This window comes from Balaenoptera borealis (assembly GCF_965194805.1).
Source record: "Balaenoptera borealis genome assembly, chromosome: 19".
NCBI lineage: Eukaryota > Metazoa > Chordata > Mammalia > Artiodactyla > Balaenopteridae > Balaenoptera > Balaenoptera borealis.
In genome coordinates, this window is record NC_138878.1 from 32,621,461 (window position 1) to 32,644,914 (window position 23,454).

The 23,454-nt window shown below is 54.0% G+C and overlaps 1 protein-coding gene across 7 annotated transcripts in view; it reads right to left on the minus strand.

Annotated features, from left to right (window-relative positions):
• Window positions 1-368: 368 nt before the first annotated feature.
• NKD1 (NKD inhibitor of WNT signaling pathway 1) overlaps window positions 369-23,454 on the minus strand; it is an 85,640-nt gene continuing 62,554 nt past the window's right edge. For 5 of the 7 annotated variants that reach the window (XM_082366675.1, XM_082366674.1, XM_082366678.1 and 2 more), the window contains 6 exons: window positions 14,887-14,993; window positions 10,987-11,082; window positions 4,813-4,960; window positions 4,214-4,298; window positions 2,745-2,872; window positions 451-1,931 (listed from right to left, as the gene is read on the minus strand). In XM_082366675.1, the coding sequence (XP_082222801.1) occupies window positions 1,339-1,931; window positions 2,745-2,872; window positions 4,214-4,298; window positions 4,813-4,960; window positions 10,987-11,082; window positions 14,887-14,993 (1,157 nt within the window). In that variant the 3' untranslated portion in view covers window positions 451-1,338. Of the gene's footprint in view, window positions 1,932-2,744; window positions 2,873-4,213; window positions 4,299-4,812; window positions 4,961-10,986; window positions 11,083-14,886; window positions 14,994-23,454 lie in introns of all 7 variants that reach the window. The other 2 variants (XM_082366677.1, XR_014237392.1) reach the window with 2 other exon arrangements.

The window sequence follows — 23,454 nt, forward strand, 5'->3', positions numbered from 1 at the left end:
ATTAAGCTCACCCCATTACCCAATTAGAGTGTGTCATCAGTGTCATCAGTTTTTCACGGGGTCCCTGACTAGTTGACAGGTGTCCTTTCCCTGGCCTCCCCGGGTCTCAATCAAACAAAATTCTGCTCTACAGAGGACATTGCTCCAGGGTCCCAACTCTGGCCACTGTCTCCATTTCTCTCCATGCTTCTGTACTCCAACAGTCCTCTCCAAAGTCTGCCAGGTCCCAAACCTCGAGAAAGGATCCCTGATGAGAGGCAAGTGGCCATTGGCATCTAATGAACAGCGCCCCAACAGGAGGCACACAGGGTCACGTCTGGGCTCTGGATGTGTCTTAAGAAGCAAAGCACGGACTTCTGCACACCAGAAAAGGTACCTGAGAGTGTATATTTATAGAAAGATACATAGAAATGGACAGATGGCATCTATCTACAGATACAGAAAGCTCTGTTAGAGAACCACGTAGGTACGTATATATTTGCCAATGGTAGGACGCCAGGTTTCCACATCTTCGGTCACAACCAACAACACACAATTGCCCGATCTTGGAAAACCACACTTGTTTATGTGGTTGGTTCCCTCTCCGGAGGTTTCCAAAATGAGAAGGCTGGTTTCAGGGGCAGTCTTTAAATATGGGTGTGTATCTTTCTAAAGAAGAGAGGAGGAGGAGAGAAAAAACGAGAAATGTATTTTCATGTTGCGCACGACAGAAAAGATGGGACTGGTTTGGGGCAGGGGCGTGATCCCACTGGAAAGGTGTGAAAGATAACTCCAGAAAGGACAGCTAAGCTTTCTAGGTTGGGACATAAAAACACAACAGCTGGGAAGGTCACGCAGTCCGCCGAAATCCCTTGTAGCACATTACAATCCGTTAAGGGCAAAATAAAATCAGAATCATACTAAGAGGTAGCAGCTGTTTATCTTCTCGGAGATTTCAAGGGTCTCTGGAAGCCGGGCCAGGGAAGGGTGTTCTCCTGGAAGAGACTGGGATGGGGCAGAGTTCTGGCCGAGGGCTTGCCCGGGGCTGGGAAGGGTGTGGAATGGCCTGCGTGGACACCGCAGCTCCGGAGCCCCAGGGAGCCTCTGCCACTACAGGCCACTTCCAAACCCAGAGTCATTTCTTGGGTAGGTTATGCAGTCCCCACGACATATAAATAAAAGTTTAGTTCTGTGTTTCCATATATCTTCTACATGGAGGCTAGCTGAATATTAGTGGAGTAACAATAATTATTAATAAACAATAATCGTCATAATAACAATAATTAATAGAATAATAATGCCTTGGGGGCAGGGGGAGGGGGGTCCTTCATATGGTGGGGCAAGGGCGGGGGCGGGGCTCTAGGTCTGGTAGAAGTGGTGGTAATGGTGGTGGTGTTCGTGGTGGTGGTGGTGCTCGTGTCTCTGGACCGCCTGGCCGGCCTGGCTCTCGTACACCACCACCGCGGGCAGCTCCCTGACGTGGTCCCGCCCCACGACGGTGCCGCCCACGGCTAGGGGCGCCTGCAGGCCCCGGCACCCCTGATGGCTCTCCTTGGCGCGGTGCTTGTGCTTCTTGTGCCCGAGGGGCGCCAGAGTGGGGAGGAGGGCCGGGCTGGCAGCCAGGTGGGCGGATGGGGACACCGCAGGGACAGCAGGTCCCATGGGGGGTTTGCTTCTTGCCCCTCTGGCCACGTGGCCCACACCCACGCTCTTGCCCTGGGCCTTGGGGGACCTCACAAAGTGCTTGCTCCCGTCCTGGGTACCACCCCGGAGCCGCTGCTGGACCTCCGAGACCTTGGCGAATGGGGCGTCAAGAAAGTGGAAGGAGCTGGGGTCCACGCCTGGGGGCTTTCGGTGTGGGACGTGGATGGCTTCTGGCTCGTGGGAGCGAGATCGAGCCGGGTTGGAGGTGCGGGGTGGCAGTTCTGACTTCTGGGCCACTGACGGGGAGCCTAGGAACCAATTCAACAAATGTTTAATGAGCACCTACTGTGTGCTGGTGTCACACGGTGCCCTGGAAACCACTCCGCCCCCAGTTCTCCCAGGCTGATAGAGGCAGCTGGTCCTTATCACAGCTAACCCCGACGCCCCGACTCCCCGCCCACTGACTGCTCTCCTCCCTCTGCCTTGGAGGAAACTTTTCTGGAATGGAACTTTGCCATCTGCTAAGTGGGAAAAACTGTTTCTGTGTTAGGTCTTTAAAGATAATTAATTCTCCTTCTGAGAGCTTGGAAAGAGAGGAGACAGGGACATTGTTAAAACTGTCTAAGGTCACTGGAGCACAAAGGAAATCTACAAGCATGTTCCTTAACGTATAGAGGTAACTCAGAGAGGAATTAAACACAGGGGGAAGGGGAGAAGGACGTTGTGGGGAGTGAAATTAAGTGGACTGTGTCTTCATCTATCTCAGCAAGAGCTGAGATGTCGAGGGCTGATGAAGACAGAGCACTGTTTTGCTTAACGAAGCCCAGGGTCCTCACTGGAAGAGAGGGGTGGGTCGGGGTGCAGCACCGAACTGTTGTTTTCATTGAATTATAAGCCCTCGGATACTATTTGATTTTGTTCGACTTTGTGCACGTTTTACTTTAATGTTTTAAACGTTTTGAATGCCATCTCCTCCAAGAAGACTCTATACTCTGTCCAGTAAAAGCTAGGCCTTCCCCCAGCCCAAGGGGGCCAGCGAACACCCACTCGCCCACCAGCGCCCCTGCCCGCCCAGCCACGCCCTGCCCTGGCCGCCCTCACCGGTGAAGGAGCTCCCTTACCAGGCCCAAACTGGGACGTGTAGTTTTCTATCCCAGCGAGATCTAAGTAGTGGTTTCTCCTCTCAATGTTCTCATCCACGCAATGGTGGTAGCAGCCGGACTGTTCCAGACGGCTGTCACCCTGGAACCTATCAGGGAAGGCAAGCGAGAGGGTGGGCCCTGGCCTCGCGGTGGGAGCGGTCCCACGAGCTCCTGGGAAGCCACCAGGACAAACCCTTCTGGACCCTCTGTTAATTTCTGTCTGGGTCTTGGGAGCAGGGGAGGGAGGGAGGGAGTGACCACGTCAGCACTCTGTCCCTCCTTTTCCTCCCCTGCCTGGCCTCCCTGGGCCTTCCGGGAGGACTGGATAGGGACTAAGCTTTGAACAGGCCCAAAGCAAAGGAGAAGGTAACTGGTCAAAACTTCAGGATGCTCCAGAGCCAGGCTTCAAACCATGTGTTCCTAACGTCTACCTGGCTCCCCACGGGGTGGGGAGAACAGAAGCCCCCAGGCCATTGGAGTTGAGGCTGGAAGACTCCATAACCTGCCCAAAGCTCAGAATGGGCCTTCCCAGGGTGGTGTAAGGTGCGAGGAGGGGCGGGTGGGGGAGGGAGGTGACCTTTCTCCCACTGCGGGATTCTGGGCTCCCTGCCCCTCCCCTTCAAGGGCCTCTGTGATCTGCCCACACTAGCTTGCCTGCTCCCCCAGGGCAGCCCCCCTACATCTGTAGCCAGCCTGGGCACCCCCAATTCCTAGCCCTCTCCCCACACCATGCTGTGTCCCTGCTTGGACCACCTTCTCTCTTTCCCCTATGCTAGCGCTTCTCAAGTCCCAGCCATTACCTCTCCGTGTTTACAGTAGATACTGTCCCACATTACTGTTACTTTATATTACTGTTTACTCAGAGCTTTTCTTTACCCAGTCTCTCTCTTTCCTTCCCTCCCTCTCTTCACTTCCTTCCTTGCAGTTAAATAACAACAGGTGAAAGATAATTGCAGCCTTACAACCCCTTATCCACAATTCTGAAGTCCAAAACACCTGAAAGCAAAGATTTTCCACAACCCATTTGGCAGCCAAGCTTGCTCTAAACAGATGTGAAGGTAGCTACAGTCTTTCTCTCACTTAGCATGAATATTTATATGTGTCCCTGCAGAAATATCTATGTGCTAAATCCTGGGGTGCTGTGCAGATCCCAGATAGAAATACACTGGGAGCACCTTTCTAAAACTCAACAAATGCCAAATTCCAAAACGAATCTGGCCCAAAGCATTTTGGATGAAGCAACGTGGACCTACATTTAGCTCTTTTGGACAATTGAGTTTGATTTGTGAACCTGCCCTCTGAAATCACTGCCCACCCCCCCTACGCCCTGCCCCCGAGGAGAATGTAGACTGCAGCCTCCTGCCTGGAATCCCTTAGAGGCAGGTCCACAGCCGGTGCTCAATCTGTGCTCAGAGGCACTGGACCGGCTCTGCCCGCGCTCGCCCTACCTGAGGAGGGCCCGCTGCTTCTTCTCCCAGCTTCGCAGCTCCTCGGCGGGCTTGGTCTCCGCTCTGGGCCTGGTGCTCTGCAGGTCTGAGTCCCACCAGAGAAACAGTCCGGTGAGCAGCTTGTTCCTGCACCCGTCGGCCTCCCGGCCCTGCCCAGGTTGCCAAGCACACAGCCCTTGAAACTGGCCCACAGCAGCTTCGCAATGGCTCTGCGGGGAGGGTTCTCCCAGCCAGGACTAAATAGAGGGGTCTCGCAGCTACCTGCGCTGCCTGATGCCTCCCCCAGACTCACCTCCTCCCCAGACTCCTTAGCTGCCTTCGAGGCCCTGCCCACCTACACTCCCCATCACAGAAGCCCTAACTGGGGCTGCTTGCCACGCCCAGGCCCACCTCCAGCGCTTTGCTTATGCAGGGCCTTCCATCCGGAATTCCTTCCCTATCCAACCTTCAAAGACCCGCTCAAATCCCACCTGCCCACAGAGCAGCTCGCAGGAGAGGCCCCAGGACTCCCTCCCACTCCTCCCAGGTGGGGCTCTGACCCTCCCTGAGAGCTGGGAGTGGACCGACTCCCGTGGCCAGCACGGCCCTCCAGCCCTCACCGGGGTGATTGAGAAGGATGCTCTTCTTGCTCTGGCTCCCATCGGGGGCCACGGTGAGCTTCACCCGCAGCGTCTTGCTCGACGTCGGGGAGTGGTTGACGGAGGAATCGACCACCTCGTAGATGGTGTGCAGCAGGCTGGTGATGTCCTGGATGGCAAGGGAAGCAGAGACCCACGTGCATTTAAAACAAAGGAATCGGAGGGCCTCCGGAATCTGAAAGGCCGAAACCTCCCTGGTTCCCCCAAGGCCCAGCCTCAGGCAAACACTAGGATGTCAGAGGTCCACAAGGAGGGGAAGCAAGAGTGAGGGAGAGGGAGAGTGAATAACCTGAATGCACAGGAAGGGCCGTGGGCAGCGGGGTTCAGTGACACCGGGGACCTCGGAGAGACTGTGTGCAAGCTGCTTCAGAATACTCTCATCCCAAAGGGAAGCCTCCTGCACTGTGGGTGGGAATGTAAACTGATACAGCCACTATGGAGAACAGTATGGAGGGTCCTTAAAATACTAAAAATAGAATTACCATATGACCCAGCAATCCCACTACTGGGCATATACCCTGAGAAAACCATAATTCAGAAAGAGTCATGTACCACAATGTTCATTGCAGCTCTATTTACAATAGCCAGGACATGGAAGCAACCTAAGTGTCCATTGACAGATGAATGGATAAAGAAGATGTGGCACATATATACAATGGAATATTACTCAGCCATAAAAAGAAACAAAATTGAGTTATTTGTAGTGAGGTGGATGGACCTAGAGTCTGTCATACAGAGTGAAGTAAGTCAGAAAGAGAAAAACAAATACTGTATGCTAACACATATATAAGGAATCTAAAAAAAAAAAAAAAATGGTTCTGATGAACCTAAGGGCAGGACAGGAACAAAGACACAGACGTAGAGAATGGACTTGAGGACATGGGGAGGGGGAAGGGTAAGCTGGAATGAAGTGAGAGAGTAGCATTGACATATATACACTACCAAATATAAAATAGATAGCTAGTGGGAAGCAGCTGCAGAGCACAGGGAAATCAGCTCGGTGCTTTGAGACCACCTAGAAGGGCGGGATAAGGAGGGTGGGAGGGAGACTCAAGGGGGAGGGGATATGGGGACATATGTATGCATATAGCTGATCCACTTTGTTATACAGCAGAAACTAACACAACACTGTAAAGCAATTATACTCCAATAAAGACAGTAAAAAAAAAAATACTATCATCCCTCACGGGTAGAGAATTGCCCCAGGGATGCTATGGGTGGAGAGTTGCACCAGGGACGCTACATTCCCCAGACTTCCAGGCTGTACTGAAAAGCCTAAGCCATCTCCCAGGCACCAGAGAAGGCTCTTATGCTGGGCACCAACAGGTAAACTTGGAGGAGGGCCTCGGATACTGTGGGCGTGGGCGTCAACAGCATCTACTTCTGGTCTGATGAGCACCTCCTGCATGAAAAAAGGAAAAGTGGAAGTATCCACAAAGATGAACTATTCTGTGAGAACTTGACCAAATCTCATCTTCTCTCTGGGCCTCAGTTACCCCTTAACCAGAACAGCGCTCTCCAATCCTGATTGGGTGACGGAGGGGGAAGCAGGTTCCCCTCACGAGGTCTCCCTTTGTTCCGGGCACCTGCTAAGGTCCTTGGTCTGAGGGGAGGCTTTCTGCTTTAAATGATGTTGGAAACCTCTGGAAAAGTTATCTGCCCTCTATAGGTCAGGCTCACAGATGGTCGATTATCTGCCCAGAGACTCTTCATGACCACGGACAGACTCAGCCCCCTTTTGCCCCCTCACCCATAAGCCCTTAGGCAGAGGTGACACCAAGCACTGCCATGGCCATGCAGGTAGATGGATGGATGACCAGGAGTGCTGGGGCCAACTGGGGTACTGTCCCCACCCACAGGAGGTGACAGCCACCCAGCTCAGCTGACTTGTAATGTGGCAGTGCAGGCTGAGGGTCATTCCAGAGAAGCCAGAAAACCCGAATCTCTTGTTAAATCTTCAGAATCTTTGATACTGGCAACTAATTAACTTTTTTCAACTCATTCCCCTCTGCCCCCAGCCACGGGCAGCCCCCATTTTATTTCTGTCTCTATGAATTTGACTACCTCTAGGAACCTCATAGATAACCTCTAGGAATCATACAGCATTTGTCTTTTTGTAACTGGCTTCTTTCACGTAGCGTAATGCCCTCAAGGTTCATCCATGTTGTAGCATGTGTCAGAATTTCCTTCCTTTTTAAGGCTAAATAATATTCCATTGTATGGATATGTCACATTTTGCCTGTCCATTCACCCATCAGTGGACACTTGGGTTGTTTCCACCTTTTGGCTATTGTGAATAATGCTGCTATGAACATGGCTGTGTAAGTATCTCTTAAAGAATCTGCTTTCAATTCCTTGGGATATACTCCCAGAAGTGGAATTTCTGGGTCAGATGGTAATTCTATATTTAATTTTTTGAGGAACCTCCATACTATTTTCCATAGTGGTTGAACAAATTTATAATCCCATCAACAGTGCGCAAGGGTTCTGTTTTCTCCACATCCTCACCAGCACTCGTTATTTTTTTGTCCTTTTGATAACAGCCATTCTGACAGTGTGAGGTACTATCTCATTGTGGTTTTGATCTGCATTTCCCTGATGATTAGTGATGTTGACCATCTTTTCATGTGCTTATTGCCTATCTGTGTATCTTCTTTGGAGAAATATCTAGTTAGTCTTTGCCCATTTTTTAATCGAGTTGTTTGTTTTGTTGTTGAGTTGTAGGAGCTCTTTATATATTCTAGACATTAATCCCTTCTCAGACACATGATTTGCAGATATTTTCTCCTATTCCATAGGTTGCCTTTCACTCTGCTGATTGTGTCCTTTGACGCACAGAAGTTTTTAATTTTGATGTAGTCCAATTCATCTATTTTTGCTTTTGTTGCCTGTGCTGGGCCAGAACATCTGAGGGCTAGCCTGGGATGGTGGGGCTGCCAGTTTGAGACTTGGGCTCCAGCCACTCACTTGCTGGCTCCCTGGGGATCCCAGCTCTTCTGGCAAGGCCCACGGAGGACCCCTCTTCCCCCTTCTCTTTCCCTTGAGCTGCTCTGCACCACCATGATTGCCCACTCTTTCTCATCATCTTAGGAAGCCTGTGAAGGAGGTGTCATTATTTTACAGGTGAGGAAAGTGAGATCCACCAAGGTCATCACCTAAGCATCATATACCAGGCCTGGGGCGCTGGTGTGTGATCCCTGAGGGTTCCAGCTGATTCAGGGTCTAGGAACAAGTGTGCTTTTTCTATCCCAGCTGGAAAATCAGCCCTGTTGACTGCGCAGGGTCCGGCACGGAGAGGAGTAGGTGCCTGTACATACTGTACAAGTGAACACCTGAAGGATGAACAGGTTCTTTCTTCTGAGTTGGGAGGCTGTAGCCTGTGGTTTCAGGGAGGCGGGAGCCCGTCTGCCCCAGCACACAGGAACATGCTTGCTGATGGCCAGAGGGTGTGGAGGGGAACGGTATTTATAGCCAGATTTGAGGAGTGGCTTTGGGGCTAAAAATAGACCAGGGGAAACACCAGGCTGGGTCTTCCCTGGACGGGAAGCCAACCTCCTTGCTGCTGGGCAGGAGAAAGAAACCAGTGAAGGCTCTCCCCAGGGGCCGGGCTGGGGCACCCTCCTTGGAAAGCCTCACTTCCTTACGATCCGTCTTGTTAGCAAGGGGTGAAGGAAAGTAGAATGAGGAATCAGAAAGCAGTGTCTGCCTGCAAGGTTTCTGTAAGGTCTCCGAGGTGGGGGGCAAACCCTTTTACGGTCAGCTCCTGATAGAAGGGAAGAAAGGACGGCTACCAGAGGCTGAGTCATCTGAGCCATCGCGTGTGTTAGAAGAGGGGAGAGGCCACCACACCTCTGAGAAGCCCAACCTGGCTGCCCTCTATTGCCACCCCCATTCAGTTCTGTTACGCAGGCTTCAAGCCTGTCGTGTGTTCTCCTGTGAAGATAATGACTCCATTCCCTAACAGGCGGGGGCGGGGGGTGGTGGGAAACAGGAGCTCCTCGCTCTGGAAAAATAATAACCCCCAACAAAAAGCATCACAGCTGGAGGGCACTTGGGGGGTCTCACCTAAACCATCCCCCATCTCCCCAGGGTCCCAAACCAGGAAGGGTCTCTGCTGCTTCCCAAACACCCAGGTCCCTCTGGGGGCTTTGCCTGCCTAGAATCCGTTCTCTCTTCCCCTAATAACAGCACCCTGATTTTATTTTGTGAGCCAAATCCATCCCCCCTCCCATTTTCAGTCTATGTGACTCACGGGTCAAATAACTTTCCCCTGACTCCAGAATGAGCACATGGACCCAGAGCTGGCCATTAAAAGCATCACAAACTTATGGCAAAAATGACTGGTTCAGGACCAGACATGTGACTCAATCAAAGCCAGTCAGATTCGGTTCTGGAACTCCAGGTGACATTCTGAATTTGGGAGGGCTGCAAACAGCATGGGATATAGACTGAAACTATCAGCCATTATCTCGCTACTGCCAAGGGGAGAGCCGGCCTGATAATAAAGGAACACAGAGGAAAGAGAACCGTGAAGAACAGCTAGTCCTGAAGACACTGAGCCTCTGGATCCAGCCATGCCTGAAGTCAGTACCCGTGGACTGAAGTTTCAGTTACATGAGCCAATATAGTCCTCTTTTTTTTTTTTCTTACTGTAGTTTGTGTTGGGATTCTGTCACTGATGCCCCACAGAGTCCTGAATGATTAAAATTCACTCACAGCTTCTTCCTCCGACCTGTTCTAACATCCCCTAAACCGCAGCCTGAGGAAGAGGTGGGCTTTTTTTCACCCAGGACTCCCCTCTGGCAGCTTTTCCTGCACTATCTGCAGAGAAGAAAATACTGAGCCCTGAACCGGGACAGGGAGATAAGAGAGCAAAGCTTCAATTCTCCCTGGGAGCACCCTGAGGCCCTCGCGTGCTGGGCGAGAGGTGGGCGAGGAGCCAGCCATGCTCATCTCAGACCTCTCTCCATGCAGATCTGTTACAGGTAGCGCACCTGAACACCAGGGCCTCCTGGGGAGGGAGAGGATGTCAGAGAGAAACAGGACAGAAAAGGCAATAAGGAGGCAGAAGGGATGATACCAAGACCCAGGCAAAAGAGAGGCAGCAACAGTCAGCAATAATGCAGATCAGATCACTCGCCAGCTTAAACCAGCCCTCCCCCGGCTTCCCTTAACACCTGGAATCAAAGTCAGGGTGCTGGCTGGAGCCTGCGAAGCCCCACGTGAGCTGTCCGGCCGGCTCCCGGCTGCAGCCCTGCCTCTCTGGATACACAGCCACCGCACCAGTCTCCTCTGGTTCCTTAAATGCCCTAAGCGCTCTCACTCTCCCCGGCCCAGGGCTCTGCCCAGCTCAGCGCCCATGTCACCTCCTCCAAGAGGCTTCCCTGGACACTCCTGCCCATCTCGCTCATACCGCTCTGTTTATTTCCGTCACTGAACACGTCACAGCTTACAATGATCCCGTGACTGTTCGGGCTCTGCTTCCCTCAGCAGACAGTCGGAGCTACACGGCCAGAAACTGCGTCTGTGCTGTTGCCCACTGCGCACCCAGGACATAGGAGATGCACACAGCAGGTGCGCCATATGCAGACTCAGGTATGTAGAGAGGGCGCGAGGAACCGAGGGAGGAAAGAGACGTGGGGGAGATTTGAGGGCAGAGAGAGACACAGGCATGTAGGCGGAGGGGAGGGGGAGGAGGAACGGGCTTGTGAACAGAGCTGCTGGCCGGGCCCTTGGGGCTGCTCATTCCTGCATCAGTGGGGGTAGGCACTGCCCGGCCTCTGTCTGCCCAGCCCACCCCAGCTCCTGGGCACACTGGCCGAGGTGGGAAGTGGCCTGGGGTGATCTCAGAGCTCCAGGACCAGAGAGAGAAGGAGGCAGGACAGGACTCTAGGGAGGCCTGGGCTTAGCGCCTGCCTCTTGCCCCTTCTGCAGCAGGAATGGCGCCTCGGCCAAGAGCAGCCCGGCAGCCCTTCCCCTCCCCGTTCGCAGGTCTCCGTGACGCTCCCAGCAGCCGCGCTCCTGCCCTCCCCACCTACCCTTAGGAGAAGGGGAAGGGGCAGCTGTGGCGGGCTCAGGATGAACGCCCTGCGCCCGAGGGCGTGGCCTGGCGGGAGGCCAGGCGGGTGCACTCACCTCACGGGTGACCTTGCCATTGTTGTCAAAGTCATATAGAGTGAAGGTCCACTCCTGCCGGCTGTCCTCCTCCACAGACACGTCACACTGCAGCTCCTGGACACAGACAGACAACAGACGAACGTGGTTGATCATGTGGCGGCTGGAACACCCGTAGGCCATGGCATGGGGCTGCCACCTCCCCCTGTCCTCCCCAGACTCTGTGTGAAGAAGAGGGTGATGACTACTGAGCCCGCGAGCCACAACTACTGAGCCCGCGAGCCACAACTACTGAGCCCGCGTGCCACAACTACTGAAGCCCGCGCACCTAGAGCCCTTGCTCTGCAGCAAGAGAAGCCACCGCAATGAGAAGCCCGTGCACCGCAACGAAGAGTAGCCCCCGCTCGCCGCAACTAGAGAAAGCCCGTGCGCAGCAACAAAGACCCAAAACAGCCAAACATTTTTTTAAAGAAAATAAATTTATTAAATAAATAAATAAATTTATTAAAAAAAAAAAGAAGAGTGTGATGACCAAGACGTGACGGGCCCGGGAGAGAGGCCAAGCCGGGCAGGGGAGCTTGGGTCTGGGGAGAGGTGCCCGCTGGGTGCAGACAGTCTCTGGGTCTTCAAAGGCCAAGGAAACACAAGGGGGGCTCTGGGAGGAGGCTCTGTGGCCTCAGGAGGAATGCACTTGGACCCAGGGCTAGACGCTACTGGAAGACGCAGGGGTGACTCAGGGAGCCGTGACGGGACACCCAGGGGGGCCACCTGACCTGGAAGGTAGGACAGGAGGGGCATTAAGAGTTAAAGAGTCTGCCCCAGGTGCCAGCCCGGGCTTGGCCCTCTGCAGCTGCGTGACCTTGGACATGGCCCTGCTCTGCACTGTGCCTCAGTTTCCCCTCACATAAATTAAGGAAAATGATGGTATCAACCTCAGAAGGTTGTTGGGAGCATTAACTGCCCTGTCCCACGTCCCCTCGGCCCCCTCCACATTCCCCTGTAGCTGCGGTGGGCAGTGCCGGACCTCCCACCTCAGGCGCCCGGCTTCCCTGTCCGAAGGCAGCTCCAAGGAGTCAAGGATTGAACGCCCAGCAACAACCTGAACAAGGGAGGGGCCGGGCCGGGGGACACACCTGAGCGCGTTCGGAGTGGCTCTCCGAGGGGCCCCAGCGGACAGAGCCCAGCTGCCTGTGACCTGCTCATCAGCTCCCCCCCCGCCCCCGTCACGGGCGCCCCTCCTTCCCTGCTGCTCCCTGGGATCACCTCCCAAGTCCTGTCTCAGGGTCTGCTTTAGGAGAACTGGAAACAAGCGCGTATGCCTCTTGGCACAGAGAAAAGCCTAATTAATGGTGGTAGCTGCTATTGTGTTTGCTGGAATGATTAATATAGCGATGACGTCATCATCATCACTCCCACAACCCGAGGTGTCCAACCACAGGGACTTGGAGCTGGGAAGCGGGAGCTCCGTCACTGGTGGCACACACGCCGGGGCCGGCGGAACCCCAGACAAAGAGATCCAGAAAGGATGGCCGTTTGGGGAAAGAGAATCCACAAGCCTTAATCTTAAAGGCTTAAATGGCCTTTAAGATCCACAGTTCTATGAAAACAAGCAACGACACCCCCAGACACCATCCTGTTCCACGTCTTGCCTCGGCCCACCTCTCCTTCTGCGCGAGGACAGGCTAAGCCCTCAGAGAGCGGAGGTGCCCGGCCTCCCAAGCCTGGTGGGAGTGAGCCCCAGCACGGCAACCCTGCCCCTGGCTTCCGCAGCTCAGAGCCGGCTCCCTCCAGCAGTTCTTGGGCGGCCCACGCTGAGTTCAAAGTCGGCCTTCCCTCAGTTGTGACATGCCTGTCTGATACCTGCCAAGTGCCCACTCTGCTCTCTGAGGCACCGCGTCGTGCAGCACAGCAATCGGCCCACACACATGCCTGTACACGGGTGCGTGCTTGCGAGCACACACACACAGACACGTATACGTATGCATATACACTCCCACACATACATACACATACTCACACATACATACATATACACGTGCATACACACACATTCATACATACATGCACACACATACACACACCTACGCGCACACACACACACACACACACACACACACACACACACAGTGTTTACCTGCTTCCCTCTCCCAGCCCCTCCACGTGGCTCCAAAGACGGCTCGGGTTAGAAGTTCAGGAACACGGGTTAAGTAACTACCCCCACCTCCCGTGACCTCTGTCACGTGCACCTTCTTGTCCCCCCAGCCCCGGACCTCTCAGGTGAGTCTTCCTCTGGGACCATGGATGAGTCACAGGCAACAGCCGGCCCCACTTGGGCTTCCTGGGAAGACGTCTGGGGCTGGGCCTTCCCTCTGCCGCTGGGCTTGGCATTGGCTTTGCCAAGCACCCCCCAGAAGACCTGCAGGGCCCCGGGGTCGGGGAGCTCAGGAAGAAGCTCAGCACCCACAGCTTCTCAACCAGATGCCGCCTGACCCCTCAGCTCCTGCATTCAGGGCCCTTGGCGACCTGTCTTACCCACACTCCTGCGACATCCCCCCGACTCCCTGCACAATGCAGCTTGGTAGCCCCGCACAGCCCGCCGGCACTGCCAAGCCTCCAGGTCTCTGCTCCTCCTCTTGCCTCCACCAGAAGTGTCCTCCTGAGCCCAAAGGCTACCCCCGTGCATCACCTCTCCCAACTCCACCTCCTACGCCCAGAGGCTCAGCATAGACACTCGCCCTCTCCAACCTCTGCCTGCAGCCGCGGCTCCCTCCTCCGGGCACTGCACCGAGTGTCTGGATTGCCAAAATGCCCATCACTCCGCAGCGCTCCGGCCTCACTTAGGTGACCTCCCTGTCCCCTTCCGTGCTCCCAGATCCCCATCACGTCACCAACTGTGCAGTTACTGGGCCTGGGTCACTCATCTGTCCCCCTTGCCACGCTGTGCTCCATGAGGGCAGGAACCATGTCCAGTTCACTGCCGGGTTCCCTGGTACCCGCAGTTGTCAATCAACACTGGTTGGAAGGAGGAAAGAAGGTACTCATTCTGAATTGAACACCCTTTTAAGCACTTGAGATGCCTTAACTCAGCATGCTTCCGACATGCCAATAAGATAGATATCGCCATTTTATGGGGGGGGGGGGAGGCGCAAGCGAGGCGGCGGCAGAGCTGGGAACTGTCCCCCATCTGCTGGCCCCAGAGCTATGCCCTAGTGATCTCATGAAGGAAACAGAGGAGGAAGGAGGGAGGGTAAAAGGAGGGCGGGGAGAAGCCGGTAAGCTCCCTGAGGGCAGGTCTAGGTCTTGCTCTCAGCACCTGGCCCTGTGCTTGGTACACAGAAGGAGCTTAATATTCCATTCGGGGAGGCAGGACAGACAGACTGTGGGCTCTGGGCGGGCATGTCCCCTTTGGTGTTGACCACCTGAGTCCCAGACAGAGTCAGGGACCTGCCCCAGGTCTCCTGGTCGTCCACCCCACCTGAGAGTCCCCACATGCTCCCCAGAACAGCCTTGGGAGCTAGAAGCAAAGATTTCTTTCATCAATGAGGAAACTGAGGCCCAGAGAAGAGGGTGGTCACCCAGGCGGTAACAGCAGCACCAGGGCCAGGGTGCCGTCTCCCCCGTTCACTCTCCTGTCCTTCCCCCAGGCCACCAGGCCACAGCCCAGGGGCATCCGCTGGCCACCACCCCATGTTGAGAGGGGCCCCAAGCTGAGAGGGGAGGGCAGAGGTGAGTCCCCAGGGCCTGAGCGGAGCTGGGGAGGCCCCAGATGTAGCAGGAGAAACCTCTCCCAGAGGGCGGCTATTCACCCAGGAGGGGAGGGGCCTTCACATCTGGATGGGCCTCAGCTTCCCTCCTCGAAAAGCAGCACCGAGAAGAGAAAACCCTTCCATCCAGGGCCCAGCACCAGGAAAGGAAACTTACTTCGAATTTCAGCTGCTTCTTGGAGCCCGGGCAGGATTCGCCTGTCTTCTCCATCTTCTTCTCATCTCCACTGGCCAGCCCGTCCGTCTTCTCAGGAGGCAGGGCCACTGCAGGGAGAGGCGAGGGAGAAAGCGTGAGGAGGTGGGTCCCGAGCCTCCCAAGCCCAGGTGCCGGGCTGCGGGGCCACCGGCTCCCTGTGGCTTTGTCCCGAGGATGTCCTCACCACGGCGCGGGGCCCATTCTGCCCTGCCGGTTTGCTGGAGTCCAACTGCTCTGTCCTCTGGCCCCGTTAATGCCCAGGGCTGTCCCAGGGGAGACCCTCTTCCCAGGGTGCCTCTTTGCCCGCTGCTCAGGTCACCCCAGTGGGCCTCTCAGGCCTCTGTTCTCGGCAGCCCAGATAAGCAGCCTGAGGCCACCCAGGGCAGTGTTGGGCCAAAGGGCAAGTGAATGAAGGCAGAGAGGTGCTTTTGGAGCCCCCAGGGGGAGCTCTGGACCACAGCCACTTTCTGCAGTCTCTGCCTTCCAGGAGGACATTGTGGTGTCCTCAAAGATGCCACCTGCCTGGGCACACTGCTTGCTACCTGCATGTGGCACACTGGTGGGTGGTCAGGAAGAGGGACAGAAATGGGGAGTGATAGAAATGGAGTTCATTGGGGTAGGTGAAGGGCATATACACGAGCACACACGCACGCACAGACACGCAGGCATGCACACCATGGTATCTTCAGGAGCCAGCTCACCCTGGGCCTTTCATTCTGCCTCTGCTCACCTAGAGGGTCCTCCCTCTGCCAAAGGTATTAAGCAGAGGGTTCTATGGTCCTTGTGCGTCCTCCCAGGAGCAGTGGGAAGGTGGGCACGGAAGCCCGGGGCCGGTGGACAGCATTTTCCCGTGAATACCCCTAAGAGGTGCCAGGGGAGCAGCCGTCATCTCTGAGCTAGGACCCAGCCCACGAGGTTCCCTCAAATCTTGAAAGTCCCACAAGACCCCTTCAGCCCCTCCTGTCTCTGCCTGATAAAGGGGACTCAAGTTTGCTCAAAAATGTGCTTTCCTAAACAGCCTCACAGCGCCTCTCTTTAGATTCCCTCAGCTGCCCTGGGGCAGTGATTCTGTTGTCCTGTTTTACAGGGGAGCAAATGGGGCCTGGCTCCCACCTGAGGAACTGTCCCCTTATGCCTGACTCAGGGTGGCCCAGGAGGGCCATGTAAGGAGCTGAGATGACTGGGCAGTGGCCCCAACCATGGGTGGACTTTCTTGGGAAGTCAGGAGCCTGGAGAAATGCAGCCACCAGGCCAGGAAACTAGGTGGGGGGCTTTGCCTCCCCCCCACCCCAACCCCTGTCCTCACACCGCACTCACACACCCTTGCATACCAGGACCCAGGAGTGGCTGCTGGGGAAGTTCCCCAGCTCTCCTGCTTCGCTTCCGCCCTGTGGGCCCAGCAGTTATCCGAAGCACTTCCCGTGGGGCCCGGCACAGCTTGGTGGCCTCCGTGCACAAAGATGAGGCAGTGACCTCACACAGTGCTGACTGCACTGTTCATCGACTCACTCGGTCCCCACAGCAACCCTGTGAGGCAGTTACTACTATCAGCTCCACTTTCCAGATGGGAAAACTGAGGCACAGAGAGGCTAAGTGCTTTGCTACTAATTGACGGGGCTGGGATTTGAACCCAAGCGACCTGGCTCATGCTCTCGACCACTCCACGCCATTCCTGGCTCGGTTCAGGAGACTTGGTGCCAGCCCAGGGAGAGGATAGTCTCTGCTTGGGTTCTGATGCTCCCGACACTGTGTGTGGCCCTGGGCAGGTCACATAACTTCTCTAGACATCTCAGTTTCCCCACCTGTAAAATGGGGATGAAAACAGTCCCCTCCCCAGAGGATTCCTGTGTGGATTCAAGGAGCTATGACTGAAAGGGCTAAGACCCAGCCAGGGCCAGCACACGGGGTCCAGCCATTAGTAGTAATAGTCTGGGGAATGACGTCCCGACACATTTAATCTTTTAGGAATCATGAAGTGGGCAGCTAAGCTTTTTAAAAACTGAGGCTTTTGGATACAAACAGACACAAAGCCTCGTATCAGCCTGGGTGGGGAGCAGGACAGGGAGGAAGGAGATACAGATAAAGATGCTGCAGTCACAGGCCAGACAGGCGGGGACAGGAAGGCGGCCAGTGGCTGACCCGGCCCCATCACAGCTCCCCTCTCGGCTGGGCCTGGGGGCCGAGGCAGCCACTGCCGGGTGTCCCCATCCTTCTCTTTACACCCAGTGGGATGCAGGGAGCCCCCAGCTCTGCACGTCCCCACAGCAAGGCAACAACTCCCTAGAGCTGTCAGGGGCTCTGGCTAGAGATCACAGACCCTGGCTCCTCCCTGGTCGTTTCACAGAATGAGGCCAATGAGAATAAACCTAAAAGATCCGGCTCCTCCGGGGTGGGGGCACTTGGCATCCTCATCACTGGGGTGGTTGTAAGGGGAAGGTCACTGGTGCTGACCGCTCCCGGGGTAGTGGATGAAACCAAGTCCAGCCCTCCCTGCTCCTCCAAAGCAAACACCTCCATGGCCAGGAGCTGTCCCGCTCTGGTGTGACGCCGAGCCCCAGGGAAGTCAGGTGGGAGATTGGCCAGTGACCCAAGGACAGCCAAGCATACAGCCTGCGCCACCCTGACCCCTCCATCTCAAATCTATCGGTGCACTGCTGGGCCAGAGCTGCCACCATCATGGGAAGAAGAAAAAGAAAAAGAAGAAAGAAAAACAAAGGCCAGCTCCATCTTCAAAGCTGCTGCCTCCCTCTGCCGAGGTCCTGGCTGGAGATGCAAGCCGGCCAGGCTTATCGAAACCAAACTTCAAGTTCAAAGGGAAGTTATCAGAAAACCACCTTCAGGTTCAATGTTGCCTTTCAAGTTCCACTTGATAAAACCCAAAGAAAAGAAACCTCTGTCCCTGCTCTCTCCTTCTCCGGACCACCCCTCCCCCTGACACCCAAACAGCCCGGTCCTTCCTCAGGTCCTCCCCTCCTGCCTTCCTTTCTCCTCTCCCAGGGAGGAGGGGGACATCCCCCTCCATCCCTTATCCTCATCGTACGTCTTCTCCAAAGACCAGGGCTTTGTCCTTTCTTCACCAGGGGGTCCGATCCCTCATCCCACCCTAGCTCAGAAAACCACCTGGACACCCACCCGGGGCCCCTTCCCAGCATGGGGACAGGTACAGGCGGGTAGTAGGACTGGAGCCATCTGCCCTGGGGCCTGGGGGCCAGGAACAGTCAGTGCCCCTTTGTCCCCACCAAAGAAAGTCTTTCTCCCTTTCACTCTCCCCTGCCCAGTGGCCAGAAGAGGTGGCAGATAACCAGTCAGAAAGCCATGCAGACCCCAATGCCAGAGGCCTGGGCTGGGACTCAGGGGCCCTGCTTCTCCATCCACATAACCCACTGAAACCAAACAACGAAAAACCGCCACCTGCCCCAGCCACCCCTGTGCAGAACAAATCGCCCTCCCTCTGTGCATCCGTCCTCGGGCACATGGGCAGGTGGGAGAAGGGTGAATGGGGTTCGCCACAGGTTGCCTGGGTCCAATCAACTGGAGATATTTTTGTCAAGATGGGTTTTAGCACCAGAGCCCAAGCGCGTTCCCTGTCTCTTACTCCTGTTCAGCCCAGCAGTTTTTTTTCCCCCCGGAGGTGATCTTTTGTGGGGCATAGTTTCAGGGAGACTCTGATCACTCTTCAATTGCAACAGTAACAACACTGCTAATTTGAAAGCAGAAAGGAAAGCCGTGGAAGGGGTAGGAGAAAAGGGAAGGGAAGGGACAGAGTGAGGAGGAAGCAAAGCCTTTCACTTGCCTATGAAGTACCCTTGGTGACCTAGAGCAGGGGTTGGCAAACTACAGCCCGAGAGGCAAGCCAACCCACCGCCTGTTTTTGTAAATAAAGTTTTACTGGGACACAGAGACACTCACGTCCATTGTCTATGGTGAAGCAGAGTTGAGTAGCTGTAACAGAGGCTCTAATGCCCACAACACCTAAAACATGTACTTTCCCAGCCCTTTACAGTAAAGCATGTGGACTGTGCCTTAGGTAAGTGCAGCTCTGCACACCTACGAGGATACATTCTTGATAGGCAGGGTGCAGGCTTCACCTGCTGCTCACCTGCTTGACTGGAAATCCTTGTGCAGTCCACAACCTGCCCAACCATACACAGTAGCCATGGAAGAAAGAAAATGTCAACTCTGCTTTCTTAAAACCAGGTCTCAGCTCAAACAATTCTGGGGCAGCGTGTGGAGCGCCTTCTCTTTGGAAGCTGTTCCCTATCCCTCCTCTCACCATGGCCACGGCCACGAGGAGCCAGCCGGCCGTCTGTGTTTACCAGATGATGGCTCTGTCCCACATTAGCTCCCAACCTGGCATCTCTCCACCCCTAGCAACTGCCAGATTAAATGCATTACTTGACCATCTTCACCCGGCTCCCTTTGATGTTCCCTTCTCAAGCTTCAAAATACCTTTTGGAGGGAGATCAGACAGCATTAAACAGAATTACTAATTAATTAAGCAAAGTTAAATTTTAAACACTGTTTGTTGTGTTAGCCAAAAGCCTGAACAGAACAGACTTTTTTCCTCCGCTGAGATCAAAGACAGTCTCTTCCCTCTCCCCTCCCCCAGTTTAAAAAAAGGGGGTGGGGGTGGGGAGGAAGAGAGAGAGAAAGAGGAGAGCCCTTGAGCACCGGGGAGAGTAGAAGATGCCGGAATGGGCGCAACTCTGATCATGGGTCCCCGACACCCACCCAGGGACCTAATGGGAGGCATCCGAGGCTTATTTGGGACCTCACACTGGGAGAGCCACGGTCACGTTCTCGGGACTGTTTAGCAGTGACCCAGGGAGCAGGATGGCATAGCCCACCCAGCCTGAGCTGTTGACAGCTGGCGCCGCCCAAGCATGAGAAGAAGAAGGGTTGTGAAATGAAACAGATCCAGCCTCCTGAGGCCCCACCCTCCTGAGCAGGAGGAACGCCCCCGGGTTCTTCCCCCCTGGCCTTGGGGTCAGGGTCATTTGGGGTCATTGCGAGACCGGCTCTGAGAAGCCGGCTGTGCACGGTACAACTCTAGGGGGCGCTGTTCACATGCCGGACATCCTCGATTTGTGTATTGCTTGTGACAGTTTTCGGACAGATGGCAGAAAGATGTCTGGAGGAGGGGCCCCTTTTTCCAATTTGTACAAATGCATTTGTTGCTAGCAGAGGGCTGTCTAAACCCATTCAGTCTGCAGTCCTATCTGGGATCTCCTGATGGCTTCACGGGAGCCGGTCACATCCACGCAGCCAGAATGCAAGTTTCTCGAGAGAGCTGGCTCTGCTGGCTGCTGCCTCCTGGGCTGTCCACCGTGCCTAGCACGTACCGTACGTGCACAGAGCAGATACCCCATCCCAGCGAGGTCCACTGCGCCAAACCCCACAGGTGGACGGAAGGCAGGCTGTATAACAAACACCATGAATTCTGGTGTGACTGAGGCTGCGAACTGGCATGGGAAAGGGGGTGGTTTAAAAGGGGTAGGTCTATTCCTGAATCCCAGACGTCGGCTAAAATCCAAACCCTGGATGATATCAGCAAATGCCAGCTTATTTTAACACAATCCAGAAAGGCCTGGTTGATATTAAACTTTGGAAGGAGAGACAAATTTGAAACATGGTATGATTAAATCAGCCCCACCAAAGACCAGAAAATACTAATGCTGAAATGCCAGGTGCACACCTCTCTTAGCCTGGTTACGGGGCAAGTTCTCCTCAGTTGATACAATGTAAGTAAGATTTAACACAAGCCAGAGCTTCCTGGCTGGAGTTTGGACCCTGGCCTTAATGTAGCCACAGGCCTTTCTCAATTGTCCACGTCCAGATTATCTGCCACAAATATTTTAGGCTCAGGGTGGCTTGCCAGGATGTTTCTGACTCCCCAACCCTCCAAAAGCAGCTGTTAGAGGGAATGCAGATGAATTTTAATATTAGCCTATGCCAAATATAATTAGGAGGGTAAATCTGCTGCCAGTAAAAAGAGAAAGGTATCATATGTGCATTCCAGGCCAAATGGTTTCTTGCATTATCTGCATGAGGCTCTCCTCGGGGAACTAGGGTGTAGAGATGTACAAATCTGTTTGTCCCTGCACACAGCAGCGGGCTGTACGTGGAAGTTGGTGAAGTTAGTGGGTGCACACATTATTCCATTAAGTCCTCTTAATAGCACCATGCAGGGTATGTTACCGTTTGCATTTTACAAGAGGAAACTAAGTGTAAAAAGCAAACTTGATGGAGCCATTTCCCTGCTGCTGTCTCTCAGCCCCATCTCTCCACAGAGCTGCTTTTCCCCACCAAGAGCACTCTTTCTGTCTCTCCAACTCCTGTTCATCCTTCAGGTCTTCACTGTAAATGTCCCTACCTCTGAGAAGCAATGCCCTCATGCCCTCAGGGGCTAGGTTAGATTTCCCTGCTCAGTGATCCCCGATTATACTGTTAGTATCATTATTCATTTGACTGAATACTCCTGCTGCAGCTCCGACATACAGTACAGTGCCTGTCACCCTACATAGAAGTGTCTCATCATCATTATCATCAAAATGAAACAACAGGAAGCAGCACAATCAAGATCTGAATGCAGAAGGTGTAGGAACAGAACTAAAATCCCAGTTTCCTGCCTCCCCAGCCACTGGTCTCTCCATTCTGTCACACAACAATAGTTAACACCTGTTCCTGCCTGTCCCACAACCATTCTCCCCTTCTGATAATAGCATCTGGGTTTTCTCTAGGGGGCCACCCCTCCCCCATCTCAATCCATGTGGTTTACCAGGGGCTGATCCCACTCCAAGCTTCCGGGATGCGCCCAGCACCCAGACCCGACCAGCTTATTTCATCCTGATGGCCCTGTGACCTAGCTCAGTGGCAAAGGACAGTTCACTGTGAAGCTGACGAAGCTAAAGCTTCTGGGCCTCTCGCTTGCACGGGCCTCTTCCAAGTTGGGATGTGTTGACATTGGTTGTTTGGTTGTTTTTGTGGCACTTTCAAAATTAGATATTTTATCCTCAATCGGTTAAGAACACTGTCTCTTCCCATTCTGACTTCCCACACGTCCCCTTGTGTCACATGGTATTGGAGTGAACACGAGCATTTCTGGAATCAAGCTAAGGGGAGGGTGAGTTGGGGATATATTTATTTCGGTTTAGTGGGAAATATATTGTAAATAGTAAGATATAAATACATATATTTGTATATAACTGGTCCATAGTTATGAAAGAGAAGCATGTCTTCTTTTTCTTAAAGAAGACCCCCCCAAACTGGATAAGCTTGGGTCCCACAAAACCTATACCTACTTTGTCCAGTAAAGTAAGAATCAAACTTTTGCAAGAAATAATGGACTTGGGAGCTCTCTTTCACCTGCGATGGCTCAGCTTGTAGGATGTGAGCACCCAGAGCAGGGTGGTCATCTTGGCCACCTTAGCGGGAGAGACTAACAGAGGGCAGAGGGACAGATGATGGAGAGAGAGAGGATGAACTATGTGTGTGTATGTGTGTGTGTTTTCATGACGTGGTTTGAGCTCCTGGATCCAACCAGCCCTTCTTAGGCAAGATCTACCCCAGAGTTTTTCAATTTCATGAGCTAGATCTTAAGCGAGTTTGGGTTGCATATCCAAAAGAACCCAAAGAATCCTGACTTAACTATCCCTCACTTGGAGCCCTTGCTTTTCAGGAAAAACAAAACCACCAACAACATACAATTGACCCAGTGCAATACTCTTGAAGAAGCTGGTTTCTGGCAGTTTCCACCAGCAGGTGTCTACCCCTTCCTGCGTTTTTTTCTCCTCACTCCTGCTTCCCCAGGTTACATTTTTCTGTAAGTAGATTTTATTTAAGGGCCAGTTGTGACTGAGGGGAAAGAAGAAAGGGGAAAAAAAAAAAGCCCCTTCCCAACAAATAGCATTCTGGCCTTTTTTTCTCATCAGAGCATAAGGTTGATGGCCACTCTGCTTTGAGGTTTGAATAGGATTGAGACGAAACATCTGTTGGGGGAGGGAGGGGGGAAACGCCGGGAGAGGGAGAGGGAAAGGGAAAAAAGCCTTCTTTGGGCTAAAAATATCATGTCCCTTCCACTCTCCCCCATCCCCGCCCAAGTTAAAACATGTGATGAAATTCAACTTTTAAAATCTAACCCCGAGCTACTTGAAACTATGAAAGCCTCCTCGGTATCTGACACCAGTCAGAATTTCCACTGTTCAAGCTGAGCTTTTATGAAGAACAGACTTGAGAGAAACTGCTGTCACGGCTGAAGCCCGGGCTTCTGGGGGGACTGCAGTGGAGTGGAGTCTGGGCGACTGACACTCACCGGCAGGACAGGCTCTGAACTGAGGGAGAGAAGCCAGCGGGGTGTGGCCTGCCTGCCCCCTCTGTCTGGGGGTCCCTGCTGCTCTGCAGTGAACTCCCCTTCCTCCCAGACTTATGGGAACCACCGGCCAGCCCCACCGATTGACAAGCCTCACCCAGGACTCCCATGGAGCTATCTGTGGCCACTTCCTGAGAAGTCCTCACTCTCTCCCTCTCTCT